General features: G+C 35.5%; 2 protein-coding genes across 5 annotated transcripts; one reads left to right on the top strand and one right to left on the bottom strand.

Annotated features, from left to right (window-relative positions):
• The first annotated feature begins 120 nt into the window (after positions 1–120).
• Positions 121–12,230, top strand: LOC123553729 (uncharacterized). Of its 4 annotated transcripts, none has more exons than XM_045343324.2 (5): positions 121–170; positions 6,446–6,540; positions 7,394–7,919; positions 9,651–9,790; positions 10,232–12,230. In XM_045343324.2, the coding sequence occupies exons 2-5, from the start codon at positions 6,456–6,458 to the stop codon at positions 10,435–10,437; spliced, it is 957 nt and encodes a 318-aa protein (XP_045199259.2). In that variant the 5' UTR covers positions 121–170; positions 6,446–6,455; the 3' UTR covers positions 10,438–12,230. The 4 variants fall into 4 exon arrangements, with proteins under 4 accessions (XP_045199259.2, XP_045199258.2, XP_045199261.2 ...); XM_045343323.2 differs by lacking the exon at positions 121–170 and adding an exon at positions 3,119–3,325; XM_045343326.2 differs by lacking the exon at positions 121–170 and adding an exon at positions 5,707–5,846.
• A 9,141-nt stretch (positions 12,231–21,371) lies between these two features.
• LOC123555243 (uncharacterized) lies at positions 21,372–25,935 on the bottom strand. Its single transcript, XM_045345913.2, has 2 exons — positions 25,814–25,935; positions 21,372–25,402 (listed from the first exon to the last, which is right to left on the bottom strand). Exon 2 carries the CDS (start codon positions 25,371–25,373, stop codon positions 23,427–23,429), a length of 1,947 nt encoding a protein of 648 aa, XP_045201848.2. The 5' UTR covers positions 25,374–25,402; positions 25,814–25,935; the 3' UTR covers positions 21,372–23,426.
• Positions 25,936–26,205: the final 270 nt, after the last annotated feature.

The raw sequence follows: 26,205 nt of genomic DNA, 5'->3' as shown, positions 1-26,205 counted from the left end.
TGGTTTTCCAGCTAACCAGAAACTGAAAGTAAATATTTTGTGATTTTTTTCTGGTCAGTTTCCCAATCAGTAAATTTGCTTATTCATACCAAAAAGCTATAAAAATAAATTTTATACACCTAAATCCTTTGAGCTTATACCTAACTGCCACATAACTTAGCGGACCTAAAGTAAGTTATTAATAATACTTTCATTAAATAGGGTCCGTGGGCCCAAGAATGTATTTAATTCAACTGGTTATTCAAGTTTTTTTTTCTTCTCATTTCTGTAGGTGAACGTGTTTTGTATTTAATTGTAGCTAAGATGAGCAAAATGTCATCTGCAGCTCAAATTTAAATGAGTTCACATTTTGGCACACTACACGATATTTGCAGTTATAATGGAGAATTTGTAGCGTGATACAAGATTAGGATATAAGGACATTTATTATATCCCTATCATTTTTCTTTTTAGTTTTGTGTTCCGTCCGTGAAGATATCTTCTTGTCTCTTAAATGTATGTCTTTCTAAATGCCTTTGATATATCTGCCTGAATGTATATGTCTGTTTGTCAAAGTCCTTTCTAATATATATGATTAATGCATGCACACTTGTACACTCTAGGTTATGTTTGAGATAAAAAAAACTACATCATTAGGTTAAATCAGAAAAATCATGTAAAAAACTGTAAATTACTGAGGTCACTCTTTGCATTTAATTTTCGTGAACACTATTAGTCTAAATGTTTATACAACATGACATAAAAGGATCATTTATTGGTCCTCATCACAAACAATTCTTTGAATGGAAAGGGAGACTGAGTTACTGCTTTTTATTCTTTTACATAGAGTACAGATAGACAGATAGACAGATAGTCCTCGGTAATATCGTTACGTACCACGTTATGTTTACGTTATATAAAACACTTTCAAAAACTTTGATATCCGGTTTGTAAACTTAGCAAAAGCAGCTTAGTAGATCTACCATACAACAAAACGTCGTGTAGTAAACATCGAACTACAAGATATGGCTCAATATCTTATCAGATAGCCTATGTAAGTCTTCACTTTATTGTACCCAACCAAAACTATAAATATCCCATAAATTGTTCATTTATGTGGCTGCCAAATGGGCGTTATATCATTTGAAATATTATTACATAAAAACAAACCTACAGCTCACAATGGGACCTGTATATAGTGGCTTATTTCTGCCAATTTGTTATTATTCTGTCACAGTAACGTCGTTATGTCACACCGCCGGACGTCGCCCCACCAAACGACGCCCCGCCGAACGTCGTTATGGTGCCTCGTCAAATGTCGCCCAGCCGAACGTTGCCCCGACAAACGTCGCACCTCCGAATGTCGCCCCACCAAACGTCGCCCTGCCACTTTAACCGTCACCCCGCTGAATGTCGCCTTGTCGAACTCCGCCCTGCCAAAACGTCGCTAAAACGCCCCGCCGACTGTCCTCCCACCAAACGTCGCCCTGCCGAACGTCGTCCTGCCTGATTATAGGGCCTGGGTTTTCATGACACTAGCCGTATTATTGAAGAAGTAGAGAAAGATTTCTCTATGATTGTTAAAGTTGCTGCCCGGACAAGATCTGTCATGACACTTGCTCGGCCCCTCATCCACGTGTGGTATTGACCTTTCAGATAGGGATCTGGTGTTTTCTCCTCACTGAGGCAAAGCATAAGGTGTTTTTCCAAAGTTCAACAAATTTATAGTCTAGACAAAAAATAGACTTACGGGAAGGATGGCAGACGGACGGACGCATGCATGAAAGCACATGCACGCACGCATGCATGCATATTGTTCTCTATCTATATTTTATGAAAAAGTCTTGCAATTGAAGGTAATGGTGATTGAGGTTTGTTCCCGTGACATGTCAAAAAGTAAACAAATACCACCATTTCAAACTGAAGAAAACATTTTTTTTTCACCAAAGCAGCCTAAATTTACAAAACATGTTTTTCTCTAGACATTCAAACAGGCATTTTCATGACTTTTCAAAAATGGGTTGAATTTGAAAAGTGACTAAGATGGAATGCTTTGGTTTTGGTTTAACATTTGAAATGTCATAAGCAGCATATTGGTTGAGCGTAAGCACAGTATTATGGCGATTTTAATCCCTCGCCACGAGTGGCGGGGGTTATAGGAATGATCTCCGTCCGTCCTTCCGTCCGTCCGTAACAATTGTGTCCGCTCCATATAACTTAAACCCCTTGAAGGATTTACAGAACAGAACTCATGGATCACCATGTCGGTTCAAGGTCAAAGTCATAATTCAAGGCAAAAGTTTGAGCCTTCCATTTTGTGTCCACTCTGTATCCCCTAAACCTCTTGAAGGATTTTCATGAAACTTGAGTAAAATGATCACCTTCTCAAGACAATGTGCAGAACTTATGAGTCAGTCATATCGGTTTAAGGTCAATGTCACAACTCAAGGTGAAAGGTTTTAGCCTTTCATTTTGTGTCCGCTCTGTGTCTCCTAAACCCCTTGAAGGATTTTCATGAAACATGGGTCAAATGATCACCTCATCAAGATGATGTGCAGAACTCATGAGTAAGCCATGTCGACTCAAGGACAAGGTCACAACTCAAGGTCAAAGGTTTGAGCCTTCCATTTTGTATCCGCTCTGTATCTCATTAACCCTTTGAAGCATTTTTATGAAACTTGGGTCAAATGATCACCTCATCAAGACAATGTGCAGAACTCATGAGTAACCCATGTCGGCTCAAGGTCAAGATCACAACTCAAAGACAATGCTTCCACCCAATACCATCAGCCCTTTCACTATCCATAACAGCAGCGGGGGATATAACTGTCTTTCAGACTGCCTTGTTAATATTAGTAGTACAGTAATACTCTAGTTTTAATCAAAATAAATACAATGTTAGATTAGTAGCTGGCTTGTTGGCGCATGGGATGAGTGGAAGGAATGTGATCATTTTGCAGGGACCCTTGGTTCGAATCTTGCATCCGTCGAAAAAAAGTCTATATTTTTCCTAAGTCATTTTCGTATAAAATCGACAGTACCTTTAAATTAATCAATACTGAAATTTATGACCGATCACTAGTGTTTAAAGTGAAGTATAATATTGTCATAAAGTTAAGTATAAAGATAAAATAACCCCTTGTGCTGTGGAGCTTTAAAATCATTATAAAATGCATTTAAACACAATTAAATGCATTTAGTTTCAGTTAAAAATGAAAAAGTTTAATTTGTGAAAAAGTTGGAATTTAATCAACTAAAATGTCTTGTCTTCGTAGCAGTTGAAAAATAAGATACATACACAGTCTGAAAAAAAAGCGGGCCTGGGAATTAAACTCTCGACGAAAAAGTAGGTTAAGTGAAAAACAGAGCTCGTGCCCGCTGGGCCACAGAGAGGAAATAAAGTGTGTTTCGGAAAAGATGTTTATGGACTTAATTTTATATAATTCTTTCGTTCTAATCAACGCTTTAATTCGGTGATATACTTATACTGTCAGTAATTTTAAAGATATTGACAAAAATAATAAATGGTGGGTTAGCTGTTGCCTGAGATAATGCATATTATATACATGTAACCCTGGATCAGAGTGTGGGGGTTGTTTTTCTTCAAAGTGTACAGGGAAAACAATTCATCTTGTAATTTTGCTCACCATGAAGCGGGGCGATATAGTTTTGGCGTTGTTCGTCCGTCCGGCCGTCCGTCCGGAGCTCTATCTAGAAAGTGGTTTGGAATATTTAAATAAAACTAGCTTCATATACATGTTTACCACTATAGGAAAATGCGGCCCGTCAAGTTTCAGTCAGATTGCACCGAGTAGCACCACAGTTATGACCCTTAGTAGTTTCTAGAGTTAAAGATATGGGATACCAAGGGCGTACCTGGATGATTTTGAACTGTACGCCAGATAGACGAGCAGCATAACTATAAGCCAGAGAGCGATGCTGCTAGTATGGGGTAGGTGAGAGAGAGAGAAAGAGAGAGAGGGAGAGAGAGAGAGAGAGAGAGAGAGAGAGAGAGAGAGAGAGAGAGTCTCGATTGGATTTTGTAAGAATATTCTATTTTTGTTGTTATCGTTTTTGAAATCATCGTAATGTTTAAATTTCATGCACGACTTCTACATCCGCATATTGACAGGTTTTTGATAAATGCGTCTACCCATACATTGCGAATGTGTCAGGTTTTATCAAATAATCATTGATATATATTTCTCACACGAAAGTAAACATTTTCTAGAAAACGTAAACAACATCAATATTTTGCAAACGAAAATTCGAACTGCGTAAATTGCTTTGGTATTTCGGTATCCTGATCTGGGTGTAGATTGATAGATTGAATTGCACATCGATATTAACGTTTTAAAAATGTTATATATGTTACATAATGTTATGTTTTTATTTTTACTTGAGGCCACGGATTTTTGTTCTCTTGCATGCTTGAATACCAGTGTTTTACTTGGGGCCGCTATGGCCGAGTGGTTAAGGTCGCTAACTTTGAATCACTTGTACCTCAACGATGTGGGTTCGAGCCTTACTCGGGGCGCTGAATTCTTCATATGAAGAAACTATCCAGCTGGCTTACGGAAGGTCGTTGGTTCTACCCGGGTGTCCGCCCATGATAAAATAATTCAAGAAGGAGCACCTGGGGAAAAAGTGCTAAATGAAATCTTGTCAATTGGACCAGCTTTTATCAATAAAATCCTTTCTTTGTAAACAATATATGATTTAGAATGAAGAAAAATATCAAAGGTGTTACAATTACCCATTACTGGGCGGTGCCAACAGTGTTCCTTTTACCATCGCAGTCAGTTTGTGTGCGTGCATGCATGTGTGCGTCTGTGTTTCTATTTAAGGCGGGCTATTTGGCGATGTGCGGCTCTGGCTGTATTTGCTTTGCATTATGCTTGCAAAGAATATACCCTTACCATTTCCAAGAAAATTACAGGAACAAATAAATCTATTTCAAAAACTAATTTGATAAATCTCATGCAGATGATATTGCTAAACGAAGAACTTGAAATAGCCGCCTAACTCCCTTTAAGCTTTACATTTTAATGCATTTTTTGACACTTTATGCTACGTCGAATTTAATTTACGCACAGGCGTATCGGCGTATGGCCAGGTACGCCCCTGGATACTACAAATAAATATTTGACCTAGAACTATAAGACTTAAACTGAAATCATAATGTGGTAGTGCACATTTTGTCAGGATCTCTTCAGTAACAAGAGTTATTGCCTTTTAAAATGTTTAAAAATCCACATATTTGTTCATAACAAACTAAGCAATTGGTAGAATTTCATATCGACATGTGAAGTTGTGTTCCCACACCCGGTCAGCCCCATCGCCCTGGTCACCCCCCCCCCTCCCCCACTTAAAAATAGAGAATAAATTAAATTTGAATATTTATCAACATTAAAGTTGTAACCCTCCAATATCCCCACCCTTTCGGTCACCACCCACATTCCAGATTTCTTACTTGATTGTACTCTCTTAAGGACATCTGTTCTTTTAAGTTCAAATGTAATGAAATTATTTGCTTTCAGTAACATCCTTAACTTTTAGCCAGATATATTTCTTAGCCATTCCTCAACACAAACCCATTTGGCGGGGGATACCAGTTAATCAAATTTGCTTGTTTCTATTGTTCTGGAGAGATTTTCGTTTTATATATAATCATAGGACTGAATTGTATTCAAGTACTTGCTGATTCATCTAACTTTTTATAAAACACTTACAATTACATTGTGCATATATGCTGTGTCATTATCCCAATTTAGTCTCGCGTAATCCAGTTCTAGAATAATTTATTATTATATTTATACGAAGAAAAATGATATATGGTTTAAGATAATGTAAAAGGTCGGAAACAGGTAAGCCTCAGTGTAAGTATTTTTTATTGGTGATAAAATTCATGATAGAAAGCATAAATTGTAGAAAAATATCACAGAGCTATCTGTCGGTGTGAATGTCCATGTGTAAATATAGTAAGAAAATGCAGAGATATATCATGTGAGAAAGTGATTTCATTTCTTGTAAATGTTAATTCAAAAGTAAAACTGAGTTCTTGGCATTATCTGTTATCAATGATAATGATTTTATTGATAAAACTCATACTTCATGTGGTCAAAATGATCACAGCAGAATGGCAATTTCATGTAAGTTTTCGCTCAAAAATGCAAGTCCATATTTTCTTAAGCTCGTTCTACCTAAGGATTATACTTTGTTTTTAATTTTGTAGAATCATATTATTTAAAAATAGCCTTTCCTTTAGCATTGATTAATTGACTCTTGTTAAACAACGTTTTCGCCTAGCTAATATTTACAAAGAAAAGAAAAAACATGTAGCCGCTGCGCTGGAATTATATTTAGAAGAATGGTATACCAAGCTACACGAACGTCGGGATTTGTGTTTATAGATACTCTGCAAAGAACTTGTGAAGTCATTTTGTCTGTGTCTGTATATTTTCAGGTAAATCAAAATGAAAGTAGTAATAGTTGTTTTGTTGTTATACACTACAGTGGAAGGCAGATTGTGTTCCGACAAGAGAAAAGCACACATACAGGGTAGGTGAAAAAGGTTTTTAAGTAACTTCATTCTATCCAGGGGTCGTGGGTTCGAGCCCTACTGGGGCCACGACCATGACCTCTCATATGACATCAGTACTGGTTTTTCCAGGAAGCGGACTTGAGAGTGGTTACAATAAGCTTGAAGCTTTCATCACAATCGAGCTAAAACAAATTAGTATAAACTAAACTAGACGTAGCAAGAGACTGTGTGGTTTAGTTGGAAATTAAAAAGACTTATTTTCAGTGTAGTCTAATTTTGACAATGACATTGTTCATATTTTATGTTGATGTCAATCAATTTTAAAGGCGTAATGAAATATTAAAGAAAGGAATGTTGTCTTAATTAGTTGAATGTTTAACATACAGTTTTTGTATTAAAAACCTGCAAGTATTTCAGACACGCAAGTGCTTTATGTTAAAGCTAATTATAGTGTAAAGTTAGACTAATATGTACTGAAGTTTATATATACTTATCATGGTAAAATAACATTACAATATGCTTAATGCAGGGCTTTCATTTCTATACAGTACACTATCAAATCCATTCACATGGTCATTTCTATTTCCCGAACACAAAATATTGGAATATAATATTATGGTTTCAAAGATTACCGAATATCTTACGTACTTTTAAAAATGAACGAGGATGAAAAATCAGCTCTTTGAGATGAGATTTACAATTACTATACTTAATTAGTTACATTACTGCCAAACAGATTCATCAGAAATGTGACAGAACTTGCATAATTTTAATTATTTATGATTTAAATACTTGAAAAGAAGTGGATTTATGCCGCTTTGTAAAGTAACGTGCAAAGAAACCTAATTTGTATTTTTTTTTTAAATAAAGCAAATTCACACAAGAACCAAGGCAGTATTAATTACGAAACAGTACGTTACGGACATTACATCGGACTAGATTGTTGTACTACCAGCGGAAGTGAAGTTGCGTGGATGAAATGGAGTAAAACTGCTGATAAATGGCAACAATATTTGCCATATCGGACTGAAGTTACTTTCTACGACTTTAAACAAATACTTGCTATAGAAAGTTCCACTTTTGAAGATACCGGACTATATAAATGCATTGTTCAAAACAGTACGTCCGTTACGTATGTTACAAAATTCCAATTAGATGTTGTCGGCTGTGACAAACTTGCCAGGGGACCCTATCCTACCTCTCCTTTACCTTGTCATGAAACAACTACAAAAGAAAAAGACACTTTGACACTTCCCTGTACAGGATACTTTGGATGTGCAGAAGACGGGGATATTCGAATTGCCACGTGGTTTGTGTCAGTTGATAAAAACAAAAAGGATGATTGGGTGGAAGCCACTTCTGTAGACAAACGTTACAAGCAAATAGATTTTCAACGGTAAGACCATTTTATGAGGATATATTACATTAATATCTATTTCAAAGTCATTATTTTTTAAGCATCACTGTGTGAAGCGTTCAAAAGCTTCAGATATTTTCTTGTCTCTGTTTTATGTATAATATAATTACGCTTAAGCCGGTTCTAGCGGGCAGGATGCTTAAGCCGGTTCTAGCAGGATGGATGCTTAAGCCGGTTCTAGCGGGCAAGATGCTTAAGCCGGTTCTAGCGGGCAAGATGCTTAAGCCGGTTCTAGCGGGCAAGATGCTTAAGCCGGTTCTAGCGGGAATGATGCTTAAGCCCGTTCTAGCGGGCATGATGCTTAAGCCGGTTCTAGCGGGAATGATGCTTAAGCCGGTTCTAGCGGGCATGATGCTTAAGCCGGTTCTAGCGGGCATGATGCTTAAGCCGGTTCTAGCGGGCATGATGCTTAAGCCGGTTCTAGCGGGCATGATGCTGTTCTAGCGGGCATGATGCTTAAGCCGGTTCTAGCGGGCAGGATGCTTAAGCCGGTTCTAGCGGGCAGGATGCTTAAGCCGGTTCTAGCGGGCATGATGCTTAAGCCGGTTCTAGCGGGCAGGATGCTTAAGCCGGTTCTAGCGGGCAGGATGCTAAAGCCGGTTCTAGCGGGCAGGATGCTTAAGCCCGTTCTAGCGGGCATGATGCTTAAGCCCGTTCTAGCGGAAATGATGCTTAAGCCCGTTCTAGCGGGAATGATGCTTAAGCCCGTTCTAGCGGGCAAGATGCTTAAGCCGGTTCTAGCGGGCATGATGCTTAAGCCGGTTCTAGCGGGCATGATGCTGTTCTAGCGGGCATGATGCTTAAGCCGGTTCTAGCGGGCAGGATGCTTAAGCCGGTTCTAGCGGGCAGGATGCTTAAGCCGGTTCTAGCGGGCATGATGCTTAAGCCGGTTCTAGCGGGCAGGATGCTTAAGCCGGTTCTAACGGGCAGGATGCTTAAGCCGGTTCTAGCGGGCATGATGCTTAAGCCGGTTCTAGCGGGCATGATGCTTAAGCCGGTTCTAGCGGGCATGATGCTGTTCTAGCCGGCATGATGCTTAAGCCGGTTCTAGCGGGCAGGATGCTTAAGCCGGTTCTAGCGGGCATGATGCTTAAGCCGGTTCTAGCGGGCATGATGCTTAAGCCGGTTCTAGCGGGCATGATGCTTAAGCCGGTTCTAACGGACAGGATGCTTAAGCCGGTTCTAGCGGGCATGATGCTTAAGCCGGTTCTAGCGGGCATGATGCTTAAGCCGGTTCTAGCGGGCATGATGCTTAAGCCGGTTCTAGCGGGCATGATGCTTAAGCCGGTTCTAGCGGGTATGATGCTTAAGCCGTTTCTAGAGGGAATGATGAGTACTGCACGTTGTGTTACCTGTCTAGCGGGCATGATGAGTACTGCACGTTGTGTTACCTGTCTAGCGGGCATGATGAGTACTGCACGTTGTGTTACCTGTCATGAACAGATTCAATATAAAACTTGTGTGCTAATATTTTGCTTGGTTGCGTTCTATGCTTCCGAGGGATCTTTTTACAAATTTTATTATAATGAAAAAATGGCTACTGAGTAAATGTAAATTTAGAACCTCGACTTAATCAAGTTTACATTAATAATCATAAGGCAAGAACATTGTTCCTAACGGTTCCTAACACCAATGCATTCACCAAATGGACACTGACAAAAAGTTTTCATTTATGTACATTATACAGGTAATGTTTATGATCGTTTTCAGAGATAACGGTGCAGTGAAAGGCTCAAATCTCACAATCACAGATGTTTCAACAATTGATTTTAACCGGAAGTATATGTGTCTGCTAGCGTCTCCACAAATGGTGCAAGGTCAAACCAGGCTGATTGTTACCCTAAAGAATGGTAACTTACTTTATATTTTGAGATGTCGTTCGCTGGGTTAGGGGGGAAAGGGGGGCTATACACATTTTACCGTTCCCCTGTCTGAAATTTCTATGCTTTCTTCAGATAAAAGTAATCCTGACGTGTGTTGCTGCGGCCGCTGTAAGATATCGACTCGTACTTCAACTATGCGCTATTCCTTCTTGTCCTTTGGCATAATAACAGAGTACCGTTTATGTCGGTTCTATAGGATATGTTTCATAATTCTCAGTGAAACTGAGACTTTCCACTATAAATACTTGTCTTTAAATACAATACGATTTGCATTGTTTTCAAAGACGATTATTAAACCATCATAAAGAAAGGCCAGTAAGTTAATATCGCTATATACTGTTAACTTGTTTAGGTAATGTTTGAATATTGCATACGATTCTACATAGATGTTTCCAACTTTCTTTTCAGACCTTTCTCCTGTGTTCGAAAGTAGCTTGAGTTCTGTCAGAATTTTAGTTGGTGTTTGTACTGTGGCAGTCCTTTCGTTGATTGTGAATATCATAATTACTGTGCTGACAATTCATGAAAGATCGAGAAAAGTACCACGAATAGTTCACAGGACGTCGGATCAGAAATGGACGACAGTGATGTCCAGAGATTTTGACAATGTATGAGAAAGACTTGCAGTAGAATAATGATTTTCATATAATATGCGTGAAGTCCTACTGGCAACTTTTTTAAGGAGAATCGCAAATTTTTAATCTATTTCTACAGTTTAAAATTCTGTTTGCAAATTTAAACAATATGTTTTTGTTTCTGGGATATTTTGAACGCTTAATTGACTAGCGGTACTGTCAAAGGAATAGGACAGCGACAATGTTTGAAATGTAGAGATATTTCTATGCAGACTACAGCTCATTAGTTTTACTATATTGCACAGCACAGGAGTGTCTTACCTATTATTTGGTCCGCCAGATGCGTAACAGTGTTTTCATGAACTGCGGCTTTAATATTTTGCAAGGTCTATATATTGATATATCATACTTTTCACATCATTTTAAATGTATCCAGTTGTTGTATTCGGAACTTCTCGAATTTTTCAAGATATCTTCAATGATATCAATTTTATAGACAGAAATATATTTTCAAAGCGTAAAATTCTGGCCACTGATTTTCTTTATTATTTACAACAAAATGTAGATTCTAACTAACCAGGATATTCTGTAAGTTTGTAAAAATTCATCAAAAACTAAAGAGAAAATAAAATTTCAAATACCTTTTTGCGTCCAAGACCATATCAAAATTGCTCTTCGGTGAGAAATTAAAAAATAATCAAGGTATTTTGAAGATTCTTAAAGTTGTATTTACGACTCTTGCAATTCTTTATAATAATGTGTATTATGTAGAGTAGTGTCTAATATTTAAAGTCCTTGTTACAAACAGTAACTCTTACAAATAAGTAAATACTAATAAGCTTTGATAATGTGGCAGTTGAGTCCAGTAAGTCCAGGGGTTTTCAAAGATAATCCGTCATAGATTCATTATAAAGCAAATACTTGATTTACCTGTATTGGAAAATAAACAGTGTCGATTGTATTGAGGTCAACTGCCACATTATCAAAGTTTATTAGTAGGTGCCTATTTTCTGAAAACCGCAATATGTTTATTTACCTATCAGGTCTCATTCCACGAAACGTATTTATATTATATATACCTTACATTAAACAGGTATGCATATCATCCTAGTCTATCTTTAAAGGTTATTTCCAAAAATTAACCTATCCTATCGAAACTAGTTTAACACTGTAAAAATATATACATACGTATTTATAGTGTTTACAAATTTTTGTTTATCGTGAATTATGACTACCTCAACCTTAGGTTTTTTTTATGTCTTTATTTTATTGATCCACTTGATGAATTGGACAAAAACACCCAGCTTTAGCGTTTATTGTACATAAATTATGTTAAGTACATAGATTAGTATATTTTTTTAGGAATTTTGACTCGTGCAAATTACTATGTTTAATCTGTATGACGTAATTTAAATATCCGAAAATAATATTTCCAAATGAAGAAGTTTCACAAACTCCTTCCTGCTTTGGCTTCTTGAAACTGAGTTATGTACCCCACTTTGTTATTTGATAAGAAATTGATTAAATGCGTTTTCCGTATAAATATATAAATATATACATTTTGTATCTAGTTTCATGGTTAATCATAAGGTAATGCACCAAGTGATCAAGAAATGTTAAATACACAACTGACATTTTATCTTTTAACGAATGTTAACGAGTGTATATTTGGTCTTGAAGAAAAGAAGCCATTAAAATCTTAATAATAATGATTTTTAACAAATAAATGTGATTTGAATAAAAATACATTATATTTTATTATCATCATATAATATTTTACATAAAATTGTTACGAAGAATTTGTTATCAAAAATAAAGTTACCTTTGTTTCCGTGGTTTCTGGTTTTTACTAGTTGTTTGTGATATTTTCTAGAGGGCATTTTTTTAAAAAAAAATCCCTTCTCATCAAAAGTATATAAACTCATAAAAGATATAAGACAGATACCAATGTTGAAAACCGATGTTATGTAGGTTTATTAGAGTGTGTTTTATCATTGGTTACAATTTCACCTGTTGATAAATATTCATGGAAGGTTTGAAAAATTAAAAAAAGAATGAATGTTTTGGAGGGGTGAGGGAGGGGGTGCGGGGCGCTGGTGACAAGGTAAGGGTAAAAAATCTTCACATGTTGATAATAAATATAGATGGAAAATAAAAAATAAAATAAAATGTTGGCAGGTGAGGGGCGGTGCATGGTCGAGTGGTGGGGGTGACTGGTTGGAGGAGCGAGGTGGGGGAACAGTACAGCTTTGCATGTTGGTAAATATTCATGGAAGGTCTAAGGGCTTTAAAAAAAAGAAAAAAGGAAAAAAAAGGAATTGTGGGGTGGGGAAAGGGGAGGGGTTTGACCTGGGCGGTGGGGGTGCTTGGGTGTGGGTACACAATTTCACATGTTTATAATAAATGTTCGTGAAAAAAAATGAAAGAAGTTTAATGAAATTCTAACAATTGGTTAGTTGGTTATCCTTAGGACACCGGGCACATTTTCATGCAATCTCGCACGGCATATGTATGTTTAACAACATAGAAATGATCTCAATCGATCCAAAGTTATTCACAGAAATAAAGAAAATAAAAGTAGACAGGCTAAACTTAAAAATCAAGGTCGAATTTGCGTTGGTCGATACTCAAATGTTGATTCTACGGAAGCGTGAAAGGACCCTCAGACGCTAATTACAGGTGCGGAAATGATATACACATTTCCAAAAATGCATTTTCTATAGCTATTTTTTTCTCAAACGTCTGTTTTTGTACAAACGACTTACGTTTCAACAAATGTCGAAAAAAAACAATCATTTTTAGTACAAAAATGATATTCCTAATATCCTTAGGACACCGGGCACATTTTCATGCAATCTTGCACGGCATATGTATGTGTTTGACAACATAGAAATGATCTCAACCGATCCATAGTTATTCACAGAACTAAAGAAAATGAAAGTAGACAGGCTAAACTTGAAAATCAAGGTCGAATTTGCGTTGGTTCATACTCAAATGTTGATTCTACGGAAGCGTGAAAGGGCCCTCAGACGCTAATACGTTTTATTGCCATACAGGTGCGAAAATGATAATTATGTACAAATATGTGGATTTTTAAACATTTAAATGGCAACAAGTCTTAAGTTATTAAAGGGATCCTGACGAAATTGTGTGTGCACTACCACATTATGATGATCTAAATTCAGTGTCACAATTATACGCACGGCACTTCAAAACTTCGTTACAAGGTTTCTCTTAAAAATATATGGTCACTTAACACTTAAGAACTTATATCAGACACACTAAGTCTTATTAAATTTTCGTATGCATGGAAATCTTTCCGTTTATACTTTTTTATATAAATTTGTGACTTTTAGATTTTGATTAACTTAGAAGTATAACTTTACGACAAAAATTTGATCTTTTAGATCTGACATGTCATACGCACTATTTATCCAAGTATAAACTCTGTTTTTTATTGCTCCATAAAAATGTAATAGTATACCTATTTTAAGAAGATTCACAAAATATATTATGTATTAATAGTAGGGTGACTATAACCAAAAAAGAGGCCTATTTCAAGGGGTAGGTGGTCACAAAAGTATAACAAAGGATGTTATACACCAAAATGTTGGTAAATGTCTGAAGTTTATGATTCAGGAAAAAATATTTGTTTCTAGTTAGTGCGGGCCGAGAAATCCAACATGGCGTCCAAGATGGCCGCCGATTTTGTCGTATATGACCAATATTAGTTAAAATGGGTCTTTCCTTTTCAAAATGCATAAAACATTTACATTTTTCATATATCATTCAAAGATTTAGTCAGTTTAAAATTTCTGTCAAAAAAAAAAGGGTATTGGATGGTTCAAGTTCAAGGTCAAACTCAAGGTCAAACCCGTAATTTAGCTGAAAAAAATGTATTTTGAGTATATATAATTTTCATTTTTTTCTTTGTATTTTGATTTACCTGTTATCTATTATCATACTAGGCAACAATAATGCATGTAAAGTATTTTCTACATAGCAGAACTCTCTCATGTTGGTCACTGTGGAGTAATTCAATATGGCATCTAAGATGGCTGACATTTTCGCAAAAATGTGCTCGGAACAATAAAATATTACATTTTATTCTATACCTATTTTATCTATCCAATCGCGAACGTTCATTTGCAACACGTGACCGTACAATATATTACGGTATTTGGATGCACGTGCGTACAAATATCCTGTATTTTCTGTATTTGGACGCACGCGCGTACAAAATATCCTGTATTTTCTGTATTTGGACGGTTCAGCAGTCCCATGTTAAACATACGATAAAGCCCGAAACGCGGGAATATGTTCCGAATGTAAATCGGATGAAGTAGGCGCTCTATGTACAGAGTTTGATTATGCGTCTTGAAATCTGGATTTAATTTGAGTTCTTTTGTTTACAACACACAAAAACGATTCAAGGGATAACAAACTATCTAATTTAAATATTTAAACGTTCGTTAATAATAAAAAAACGTAAAAATACAGTAAAAAGAATCATTTGATGTTGGAATATTTGAAAAGTCGCTAAAAGAAGCCGTTCCGGACGAAACCTAGAAATTGGTATCAGCCCTGACTGCCTGAATAGCTACCTCAGCAGTTTTTTTTTAACGGTTAAGAAACCAAATGGAGAAGATTATGAATGGCAGCGGATGGGCGGTCAGCATCCAAAACATGTCTGCCCTATAATTCAGTTTTCGTCGGATCTTCACCAAACTTGCTGACAAAGTTTGTGGGCATTATATCTCAGCCAATTTCGATAACCAGCCAAATTGTACCAGACACTCTTTGATTATAGTCCTTGAATTACTCGAAAAAACGGGGAATTTAGCCTTTTTTAAGTCGAACAGTTTTCATCCGATAATCACCAAACTTGCTGACAATGTTTGTGGGCATATATCTTAGCCAAGTATTATTACCGCCCAAATCGCCAAATGGCTGTTGTAGGGAGGTTGCACCGTATACTTTTTTTTTAAATGATAATACGCAGAAAAGACAACATTCAATGAATTACGTATATTACGTATGAAGTGAAATGAATATAGAATAAAAAGGTTATTTAAGATCTAACATTGTTCTGTATGATATATATTTGCACTCATACCAACCTGGGAAAAACTAGAAAAGGCAGGAATACAATATTCAGTGAAAGATTTTTAATTTAAACTATTATTATAGTAAGATAAAATAGACATAGAATAAAAAGATTATTTAACATTGTACTGTACAATACGAGATATATCTGGACTCGTACCCAGCTGAGAAAACCATATTGAACTCGCCTAGCGGCTCGTCCAATATGGCTTTTCTCAGCTGGGTACTCGTCCAAATATATCTCCGTATTGTACAGAACAATGTTAAATAACCTAATATTATTTCTTTCACTTTAAATTATCTAATATAATATATATATAATATATTAAAAGAAGCAGAAAATAAAAAGATCTCAAAATCTTCAGGAATGTTTGTTAGAGTGTTCAAGGTCAAGGTCAAAGTCAAGGTCAAATTCAATGTCAAATTCAAGGTCAACATTTTTGCATTCTGAGTACATATAATCAATATTTTCTATTAAAGTTTGACCAAAGTTATACCTCAAAGCAGTATAAAGTAAACTGTATTAGTTAAATAACAGAAATGTCTCAAGTAATGTACATGGAGAATTACAAAACGACATCCTAGATTACCGGTATTTTCAACACAAAAAGGAAAAGAAACCCGTAAAATGTTATTTGTTACATTTGCTGTTTATCATCATAACGGGTGTCAGGGAAAACAGCAAAGGATAAATTATGTTTTGAAATCTTCACAGACATTTTTGAAAAACTTCAAGGTTACAACTCAAATTCAATACCAAGTTGCGTCGCTAAAATGTCATTTTGATGGCTCATGTGCCGAAGACCCCGGGAGACATACAGTATTTAACAGTCTTTCGTTAAAATTACTAATTTTCAGGTTTGACCTTGAATTTGGCCTTGACCTTGAAATTTTTTTAGCATTTTTTTCTTCAGTTTTTATTCATTTTAACCTTTTTATCGATATAAAATGAAATATAAGGTGTTTATTATATCTAAAAGAAAAAAAAATTAAGATTAATTTGATCATATCTAACAAAAATGGCAGCCATCTTGGACGCCATCTTAGATTTCGCGGCCCGCACTAACTTGAGAAATTTATTTTTGCCAGAATCATAAACTTCAGACATTTGCCAACATTTTTGGTATATAACATCCTTTGTTATACTTTTGTGACCACCCCATGTCCATTTTTGCCCTGAAAGTCACCCTACTATAAGTACATTTGTATTACATATCTGTATTGTACTTGTATATGCATAAACTATGATGCTTCTTTGAGTTTCAAATTTTCGTTTCACGTCAGCCATGCTAAAACGTTTATAAATGAACATATATATACATTTACTGAAACAAGCAAGCATGACCATATGCCTTTAAGTTAGTGTTAAAGGTTACAATAATCGCAAATGCGTCGGCAATTTCGAAATTCTTACTTTTCTACAGATCTAAATGTAACTAAAATGTACACGGATCTTTTTAATGTCATTTATTTTTTCCGAAATGGTATCTTAAAAGTAACAAAAACATGTTTGAAATGCAGGAAAACGCACGAAATGGCACCCTCGAAAAAAAAATTCCGGGGGAGCATGCCCTTGAACCCCCCTAGAAAGTGCCTCACTATTTTTTTTACCTCTGGTTACGAGCCTGCAAGTTATGAATCAGAAGTTACTATACTTATAGTACCATATATTGTTAACACTAGAAACTATTAAGGGCCATATCTCTGGTGTTACTTGGACGATCTGTCCGAAACTTGACAGGCCGCATTTTGCTATAGTAGTGAACATGTATATGAAGTTATGAAGTTTTATGTTTAGAAGATATTTTCGTTCATTTAACAGATTTAATTTGGGAGAATAAATGTTAGGTTATTTGTCAGATTCAGTGTACATAATTCTTGCGATTTGCATTTTTGTTTGTCATATATTAAAAGCATTTCTTTTGTGGTCAAAAATCAATTTATATGGGCCAAGGTGCCAATGAAGTGCCTAAAATTCATAGGTCATTTATCATTTTGACGATAAGCTTTTCAGTATACTAATAGTCACATTTCTGCCCAATATTGTACGGGTCAGTCCTAGTCCAGCTCGTGACGTAACTATCACTTTCATTTCATTTCAGTCTGACGGACCGTCAGGGGAGGTAACTAGAGTCACGGATTGGGACTAGGCCAGTCCCATTTCAGAAGCACTTGTTATGGAGTTATGTGGGACTCGTTATCTTCCCTATGGATTATAACAATGCAAGCCAGTTTAATTGATTTTCACCCATGGAACAACGCTGTCACATTTTTAACCTTCGCATTGCCAGAAATGACATATCATGTACGGGTCCTCCCCCTCATGACATACACACTCTTGTTATGGTGAGAGCAATTAATTTATTCTTGCCGCGACCTTGACCGTACCAGTCCCGTAACACGAGGCAAAATTTTCTGGAATTTCATATCAAATGTTTAGTTTCAAAATCCATTAAAATGTATAATTGCCAATGTTCTATAGAAATAAAAAGCGCAATTACCCTAACACAGATGCCAAATATTTTTAAGTTAGATAGATAGATATATCTTTTATTCCACCATAAGAAAAGAAGCATACAATTCACATCATAATAAAGAAATTATATGAACATATAAATGATAGAGAAATATCTTTTGAAAACACACACACACGCACACACGCACACACAAAGAGAAATGATAAAGTGTAAAAGCAATTTTCATGGAGATAAATGACAATTTATAATTGCTAATATTGAATGTTTAAGAGCTAGTCCATGATATCATTTTAAACAAAATATAATAGGTAAGGGTAGATTTCTCGGAAGCACAGAGCACCAAAAAACACAGCCCCAGAGCCACGTATTTACATAATAGGCCCACAACAAACAGAAGCTGTGTGTGAATGGAAAAATATTTCAGACGGGTTGCTTTAAACATCCAACAAGTACATATTAAATTATGCTAAATATTGATGGAGGGGAAGGAAACGGCAAGGGGCGAAATGGGGTCGGGGGTGGAGGGGGAAGGGAATCCGAAGGGGAAAGCTGAACAAGGACGAATATACAAGGGAATGCCGCGTTCTTTAAAAACAGTCGCACTTCAACGTAAACCACAATAGCGCAGACACTCATGTACCAAAGATAAACACACAACTACGATCAATTAAATAACATAGAAAAACGAACAAGCAACACATAAGAAAACAGTAGGGCACCGTTATAGACTCACAAGCATACAAACGCACCCACACACGTAAGAAAAACAATCAAGTACCGTCTTGGGATTCGGCTGCCAAAACAAAGGGGAGCCACGAAAACGTACTAAAAGTAAAGGGGGAGGGGATGCAAAAAGTAGCGTAAATGCAAGGGAAAAGAGAGGGCAATAGGGGGAGTGGGGCGGAGGAAAAAGGCTTACAACAAACAAGAAAACATACGCAACAGACAATACAAGACAGAGAAAACAACCAGTTGAAAATAGGGGCACCGCCTTGAAACGGTAAGTAACCTAAATAAAGGAAACTGGGGGTTTAAGCGCGTTTAGGGCATGTCAACCTCGCACTTACCCTATTATCAACAAGTTAAAACAACACAATATAAATAAAATCCCCGCTGAGAAAGATAAACATAAACAACAATAATAGTGTAAAACATACTACATGTATATATTTATCAATATACAGCTGTTTTCTTTCATATTTAGTGAGAAAATGTGCTAAATATATTTTACTGAATATTCATCAATATATCAATAAAGAATGAACTTTCATTATTGTCCTTTTGGATATTGCATTATAATTTATAACAGTATAACTTATACGAAATGAAACGCAGAATGTAAATAAATACATCCGCGACAACACCTCAAACAGAAAACACTGCTATTCTTTTTAGACAAAAACACTCAATAAACACTGACCATTACACTTATTGATGGCACTGTATCAATGAGGCATACTTTGAAAAGATATATTAAGTGTTTCTAATAGTCCATAAATATTTAACGTACTATACCTACATGAATTAAGTTCCGTTTTTCAATAAGCTCTAGCATATTCACTTTGATAATGGCCTAATCTCGAAAGTCGAAAATATTAGACCACATAATGAAAATGTTAAAATATTTTCTCATTATTCATAAGTAAATCCGTGCCTTATTTGTCTTAGAGCGAAAATAAAAGATCAAAAAGACGAATAATGCACGAATTGTTGTGTCATACAAAGATTTTATCATATCAATATAGCACAGACATTTATGTTTCCATAAGACAAGTTAGGCACTATAGAATAACACTGCATATGATTTTTATTAAAAGATGTTTGATAATATCAAAACTTGACAGTGTGTGACACACATATCATTCCAACAGTGTGACATATCATTCCAACAGAGTGTGACACACACATCATTCCAAGAGAGTGTGACACACATATCATTCCACACATATCATTCCAACAGAGTGTGACACACATATCATTCCAACAGTGTGTGACACACATATCATTCCACACATATCATTCCAACAGTGTGTGACACACATATCATTCCAACAGTGTGTGGCACACATATCATTCCACACATATCATTCCAACAGTGTGTGACACACATATCATTCCAACAGTGTGTGACACACATATCATTCCAACAGAGTCATTTATATTACGTAATCATACTATATGTATACTGTCTATATTATGTATATTGTCTATATTATGTATATTGTCTATATTATGTATACTTGTCTATATTATGTATACTGTCTATATTATGTATATTGTCTATATTATGTATACTGTCTATATTATGTATACTTGTCTATATTATGTATATTATGTATACTGTCTATATTATGTATACTTGTCTATATTACGTATATTGTCTATATTATGTATACTTGTCTATATTATGTATACTTGTCTATATTATGTATATTATGTATACTGTCTATATTATGTATACTGTCTATATTATGTATATTGTCTATATTATGTATATTGTCTATATTATGTATACTTGTCTATATTATGTATATTATGTATACTTGTCTATATTATGTATACTGTCTATATTATGTATATTGTCTATATTATGTATACTGTCTATATTATGTATACTTGTCTATATTATGTATATTATGTATACTGTCTATATTATGTATACTGTCTATATTATGTATATTGTCTATATTATGTATACTGTCTATATTACGTATACTTGTCTATATTATGTATATTATGTATACTGTCTATATTATGTATACTTGTCTATATTATGTATATTGTCTATATTATGTATACTGTCTATATTTTGTATATTGTCTATATTATGTATACTGTCTATATTATGTATATTGTCTATATTATGTATACTGTCTATATTATGTATACTTGTCTATATTATGTATATTATGTATACTGTCTATATTATGTATACTTGTCTATATTATGTATATTGTCTATATTATGTATACTGTCTATATTATGTATACTTGTCTATATTATGTATATTATGTATACTGTTTTTATTATGTATACTTGTCTATATTATGTATACTGTCTATATTATGTTTTTAATGTATTTCCTTAAGTGAAAGTCATCTGGAAACTCAAAGATTTTGTGAGATGATGAGTAAAGCGCACAACTAGTTTATAGAGATTTACGGATTACGTCTACGTGGACTGTGGGCACCTAAGGCGATAGATTTTTCAAGGGGACCGTCTCAACATAGTTTAATTATATTATGCGCGATATGAAAAAGAGTTTATAACGGCAATAGGGTTTGAGTTATTATATCATCACTATGCGGTAGGTGACATAAAATCTGGATGTGCCTGTTTTTAGCTAGACTTTTTGAAGAAAAAATAGAGCTATTGCATTCGCTCCGGCGTCGGCGTCTCCGTTGGTTAAAATTTTTGATAAAGTCAAATATCTCTATTACTGTCAAAAGCTATTGACTTGAAACTTAAAATACTTATTTACTATCAAAGTCTACACAAGGAAGAACAATCCCCATAACTCTGATTGAATTTTTACAGAATTATACCCCTTTCTAATTTAGCATTTTTGGTTATAGTTTTTGATAAAGTCAAATATCTCTGTTACTATCAAAGCTATTGACTTGAAACTTATTATAGTTATTTACTATCGAAGTCTACACCAGGAAAATTAATCCCCATAACTCTGATTGAATTTTGATAGAATTATGCCCCTTTTTACTTAGAATTTATGGTTAAAGTTTTTGATAAAGTCAAATATCTCTGTTACTATCAAAGTTATTGACTTGAAACTTAAAATAATTATTTACTATCGAAGTCCACATCAGGAAAAACAATCTGCGTTGCTCTGATTTGAATTTTGATAGAATTATGCCCCTTTTTAACTTAGAATTTTTGGTTAATTTTTTAGATAAAGTCAAATATCTCTGTTACTACCAAAGCTATTGACTTGAAACTTAAAATACTTATTTACTATCAAAGTCTACACCGAGAGAAACAATCCCTATAACTCTGATTTGAATTTTGACAGAGTTATGCCCCCTTTTAAATTAGAATTTTTGGTTAAAGTTTTTGATAAAGTCAAATGTCTCTGTTACTATCAAAGCTATTGACTTTAAACTTAAAATAGTTATTTACTATCGAAGTCTACACCGGGAAAACAATCCTCATAACTGTGATTTGAATTTTGACAGAGTTATGTACCTTTTTAACTTAGAATTTTTTTGTAAAAGTTTTTGATACCTTCTTTTTATTTAACGACGCACCGACACATGATAGGTCATATGGCGACTTTCCAGCTTTAATGGTGGAGGAAGACCCCAGGTGCCCCTGCGTGCATTATTTCATCACGAGCAGGCACCTGGGTAGAACCACCGACCTTCCGTAAGTCAGCTGGATGGCTTCCTCACATGAAGAATTCAACGCCCCGAGTGAGGCTCGAACCCACATCGATGAGGGGCAAGTGATTTAAGTCAGCAACCTTAACCACTCGGCCACGGAGGTCCCCAAAGGTTTTGATAAAGTCAAATATCAGAGGATGGGAGCAAAATTTAAAGAACTTTACTGTTGAAGTTCTCAGGAAAATGACAACAAAGGGAAGAAATTCCCCGAAAAACTCTTAGTCCACTAAAATTATTAACAGGTACAGATGTGTCAAAATACACCTTAACTTTGCAGGTACCATCCATGTTGTACCAAAGAAAAGTGGTCTCGGTTTTTACTTACGGCTAATAATAAAAAAGTTACAAAATAACCTATTTCTAGTAACATAAAAGGGAAGTAATTCAATAAAAAATATTGTAAGTGAACAAAAAAAAAAAAGAATCTGCCAAATAAAAACAAGAGCACCGCAATGCAAAGCAACATAAACACAAAACAAAGTCATGTGACCTTTAACCTCTAAGTGTGACCTTTACCTTGAAGCGAGCTATGTGCTCTGCACGTCGTCTCAATGTGGTGAACATTTGTGACAAGTTTTTTTTAAATCCTTCAAGCAGTTTAAGAGTTACACATCGCACTCGAAACAAAGTTATATGACCTTTGACCCCTAAGACGTACACACAGACAGACAGACGGTCAGACGAACACCAAAATACGTTCCTTCGGGCGTATAATAACAACAAAGGAATGGAGACGCAAGATATTACGTTTTCTACAGTTTTCACAATGTTTTACCTGATGTTGAAATTGTTCAAATTTTTAGATATGAAATTTGGGTCTAGTAAGACCTCTTTTTTAACAAATGGGTCATTTAATGGTGTATATTTCATTGATTTCTCTTTTATTTCGCTAATTATTTATTATACTATCAATGTCTGGTGACACATTCGTTGTTTTAAAGTTTTTATCGTACACAGGGTACGCCTACTTCTCCAGAAATGATTCAGAGCATTATACGCCTTTTGTGTGTTTAAGTTAAATATATCTATAAGTTACTGTCATCAATTATCATCTACAATAGCAGTAAGGTCGAAGCGACGGATGTGACTTTTCAATACATTTCGGAGCATCATTGTATCGATTTAATCTGCTTATTTCTCTTTCATTTGCAATTACATCACCTGTAACCAAATTCATGAACGCAGTTGCTTCGAAAACTGCATTACCCGGAACCGTTTCAAACGTTATTTGATAATGTACGATTTCTGGAAGTAAGGTATCGCTAAGATCTGGAACACGACCATCAACATCTCGACTTTTCTTGAACCGCAATACATGTCTATCAGTTTCAAAAGAAACAGATTTAAAAATGTTCCGGAGTGACAACAGATGGCATAAAGAAGTAAACCCTCGCAAAATATCGTTGATGCGTGATATAATTGTCTTCACTGAAGATAGGACGTTTGGATCGGAAACGGAAACAACTTTCGATTTCAGACATGCGCACCAGTGTGTCTCAATTGCAGCGTCGGCGCATGTCCTGTCTTTTGGTATCGGTGAAAACAAAGAATATACTGTCCTATTAATTTCAGATTTGGTGCTTGATTCGCCGATTATATCCAAGAGAGTTTCGTGTATATCTGATGGTACACTAAGTCTTTTTGTGTTGTTTAGAAAAGTTTTATACTTTTCAGGGAATTTTGTTTGGAAAGCTGGAGGTACCGATACACCAAAATACGGCATTCTTTCTTCTAGTTTACCCTGCTCGGTCATTCGAATAGATCCATACCGTGTACCATGATCACTCATTACAATAAGAAATGCTTTATCAAGAATGTTTTTACCTCTAAGATATTCAAGGAACGCGACATTTTCTTCGTCTGAGAGTATTGCAGGATTATTGTTGCTATGAGTGTATTCGGAGAAAAATCCAAAAGTAAAGAAGTTCTTGTCGTTGTTAGTCTCTAGTCCTTCTTTAAGCCAGTCGAGGTAAACCTGGTGTCTTGTTCTAGAACCTAAGCAATATCTGCTAAAATAAGGATAAATTGGAGTGGCTGCAAGATAAAAAGGGCGCATGTAATGGTTAACGGGCTGATCCTTAAATCCCAGCATCCTAAAATTGAATGTGCCGATATCTGCAAGGTCCTCTGCCCATTGCGTTACGTAGCCCTTCTTTTCGTATTGTTTCCAAACAAAATCTAACAACTCATCAACATGTCTTGCCCCCGGCTTCCCTCTTCTCACTTCCGGTATTTCTGTTTCCCGTTTTCCCGTTAACAAGGGCAATAAAGCTTGCGTTGTACCATCTCCTACAATGTTGTAACCTTCAAGCAGGGAACCACCCAGTATCTCCGTAAAATATGTATGAGTCTTTGGAAGCAAACGCATAAACATTTGTCGAGAGAGTGAGTCAAAACCAAATATTAATACATTGTATCTATCGGAAGTTGGTGTAACTTCATGTGGTATTCTGTTTGTTGTTGGTGCTATGCATGCATGAATGTTTGCATATTTATTTCCATCTGCAGATTTACACGAAACTTTGAATGCATCAGAGACAAGTGCGCTTCCATTCAGCATAGGTACGATGGGTTTTAAAGTTCTAAATGTGTCATTTGAGTTCACTATTGGTACGTATGCACATGTTATCTCTCCATATTTATCCACTGCATGCCTCGAAATGTAAAATTTACCACTTCCGGTGTATACCCAGTCCGTGTCCTCGGTGCATTTGACTGGTTTCACCTTTTCAAAATAAGTTTTGAATTCTTTACTCCATAGCGGCAAATTTGGATGAACACATGCCTGAAATTTGGAACCTATTAAACTCCTCATGTTTTCCTCTTTAAACTTAAGCTTTGAAGCATAAAGATACTTTTGCATAAAACTTGGTTTTCTGCTTCCGTGACGCGTATGGAATGTGATGAATATGTTTATTGCAACATAAATGAGAATGGTACCTATCACAATTAGGGCAATACAGCGCTTCTTATGTGTCCTTATTAAATATCTCATCTTTAAACTGTGGTTTTGTTATCTCGTACCTGAAAACAAAAGAAGAATAAGTGAAAACACTTGTTATCAAATACGTATAAGGACTGCAAATGTTTGTAGATAGGTTTCTACACAGATTGGTGATTTTTATACAAAAAGAACTGTTTTCCTCCGCCCCACCCCACCCACACGCAACCTGGATGTAGAAGAAAGTGTAGATTGATATCAAATACAACGGTTAATGGGGCTTTGAACCCGTACTTACAAAGGTGATATGTCAATTATTTTCAGGCGGTACATTATACTTAGTAAAATGAAAAAGATGCGAAAAATTAGGTGCACGAACTTACAAAGGTGATATGTCAGTTATTTTCAGGCGAAACAATGTACTTAGTAAATGAAAAAGATGCGAAATTAAGGTGCACGGACTGTTGAATTTGATACAAAAACGGCTTACTTACTGAAATACCTGATAAACATATGTACCCATTTAAATCCAATTTCTAAAATTTATCTTTTCTTAAGGACGGAGAAAATTCTAACAACTACAGAGATATTGATTTCAGTTGTCCTACAGTATTCAATGCATGCAGTTTCCCAATCGATGATTGTCTCTCGTCGGAGTTTTCGTGGAAAAATATCTCGATGCGTTACTATGGAAACTAATCTTAAAACGTTAGAAAAATTTTGATTAATCATTGCTTCGGTAGATTACCAAACAAATAATCAAACAAAATGTGGCAATACTACTACTATATTTGATACGTTTTCCATTCAGCAGTAGTTTGTCATAAAAAATAATAGATTTTTATTTAGTGAGTGGGAGCGCTCCAATCACTATTAGTTAACTGAA

Source organism: Mercenaria mercenaria, chromosome 7 (assembly GCF_021730395.1).
Source record: "Mercenaria mercenaria strain notata chromosome 7, MADL_Memer_1, whole genome shotgun sequence".
In the NCBI taxonomy this organism is placed as follows: Eukaryota; Metazoa; Mollusca; class Bivalvia; order Venerida; family Veneridae; genus Mercenaria; species Mercenaria mercenaria.
This window is presented reverse-complemented; position numbering and strand designations above follow the sequence as displayed.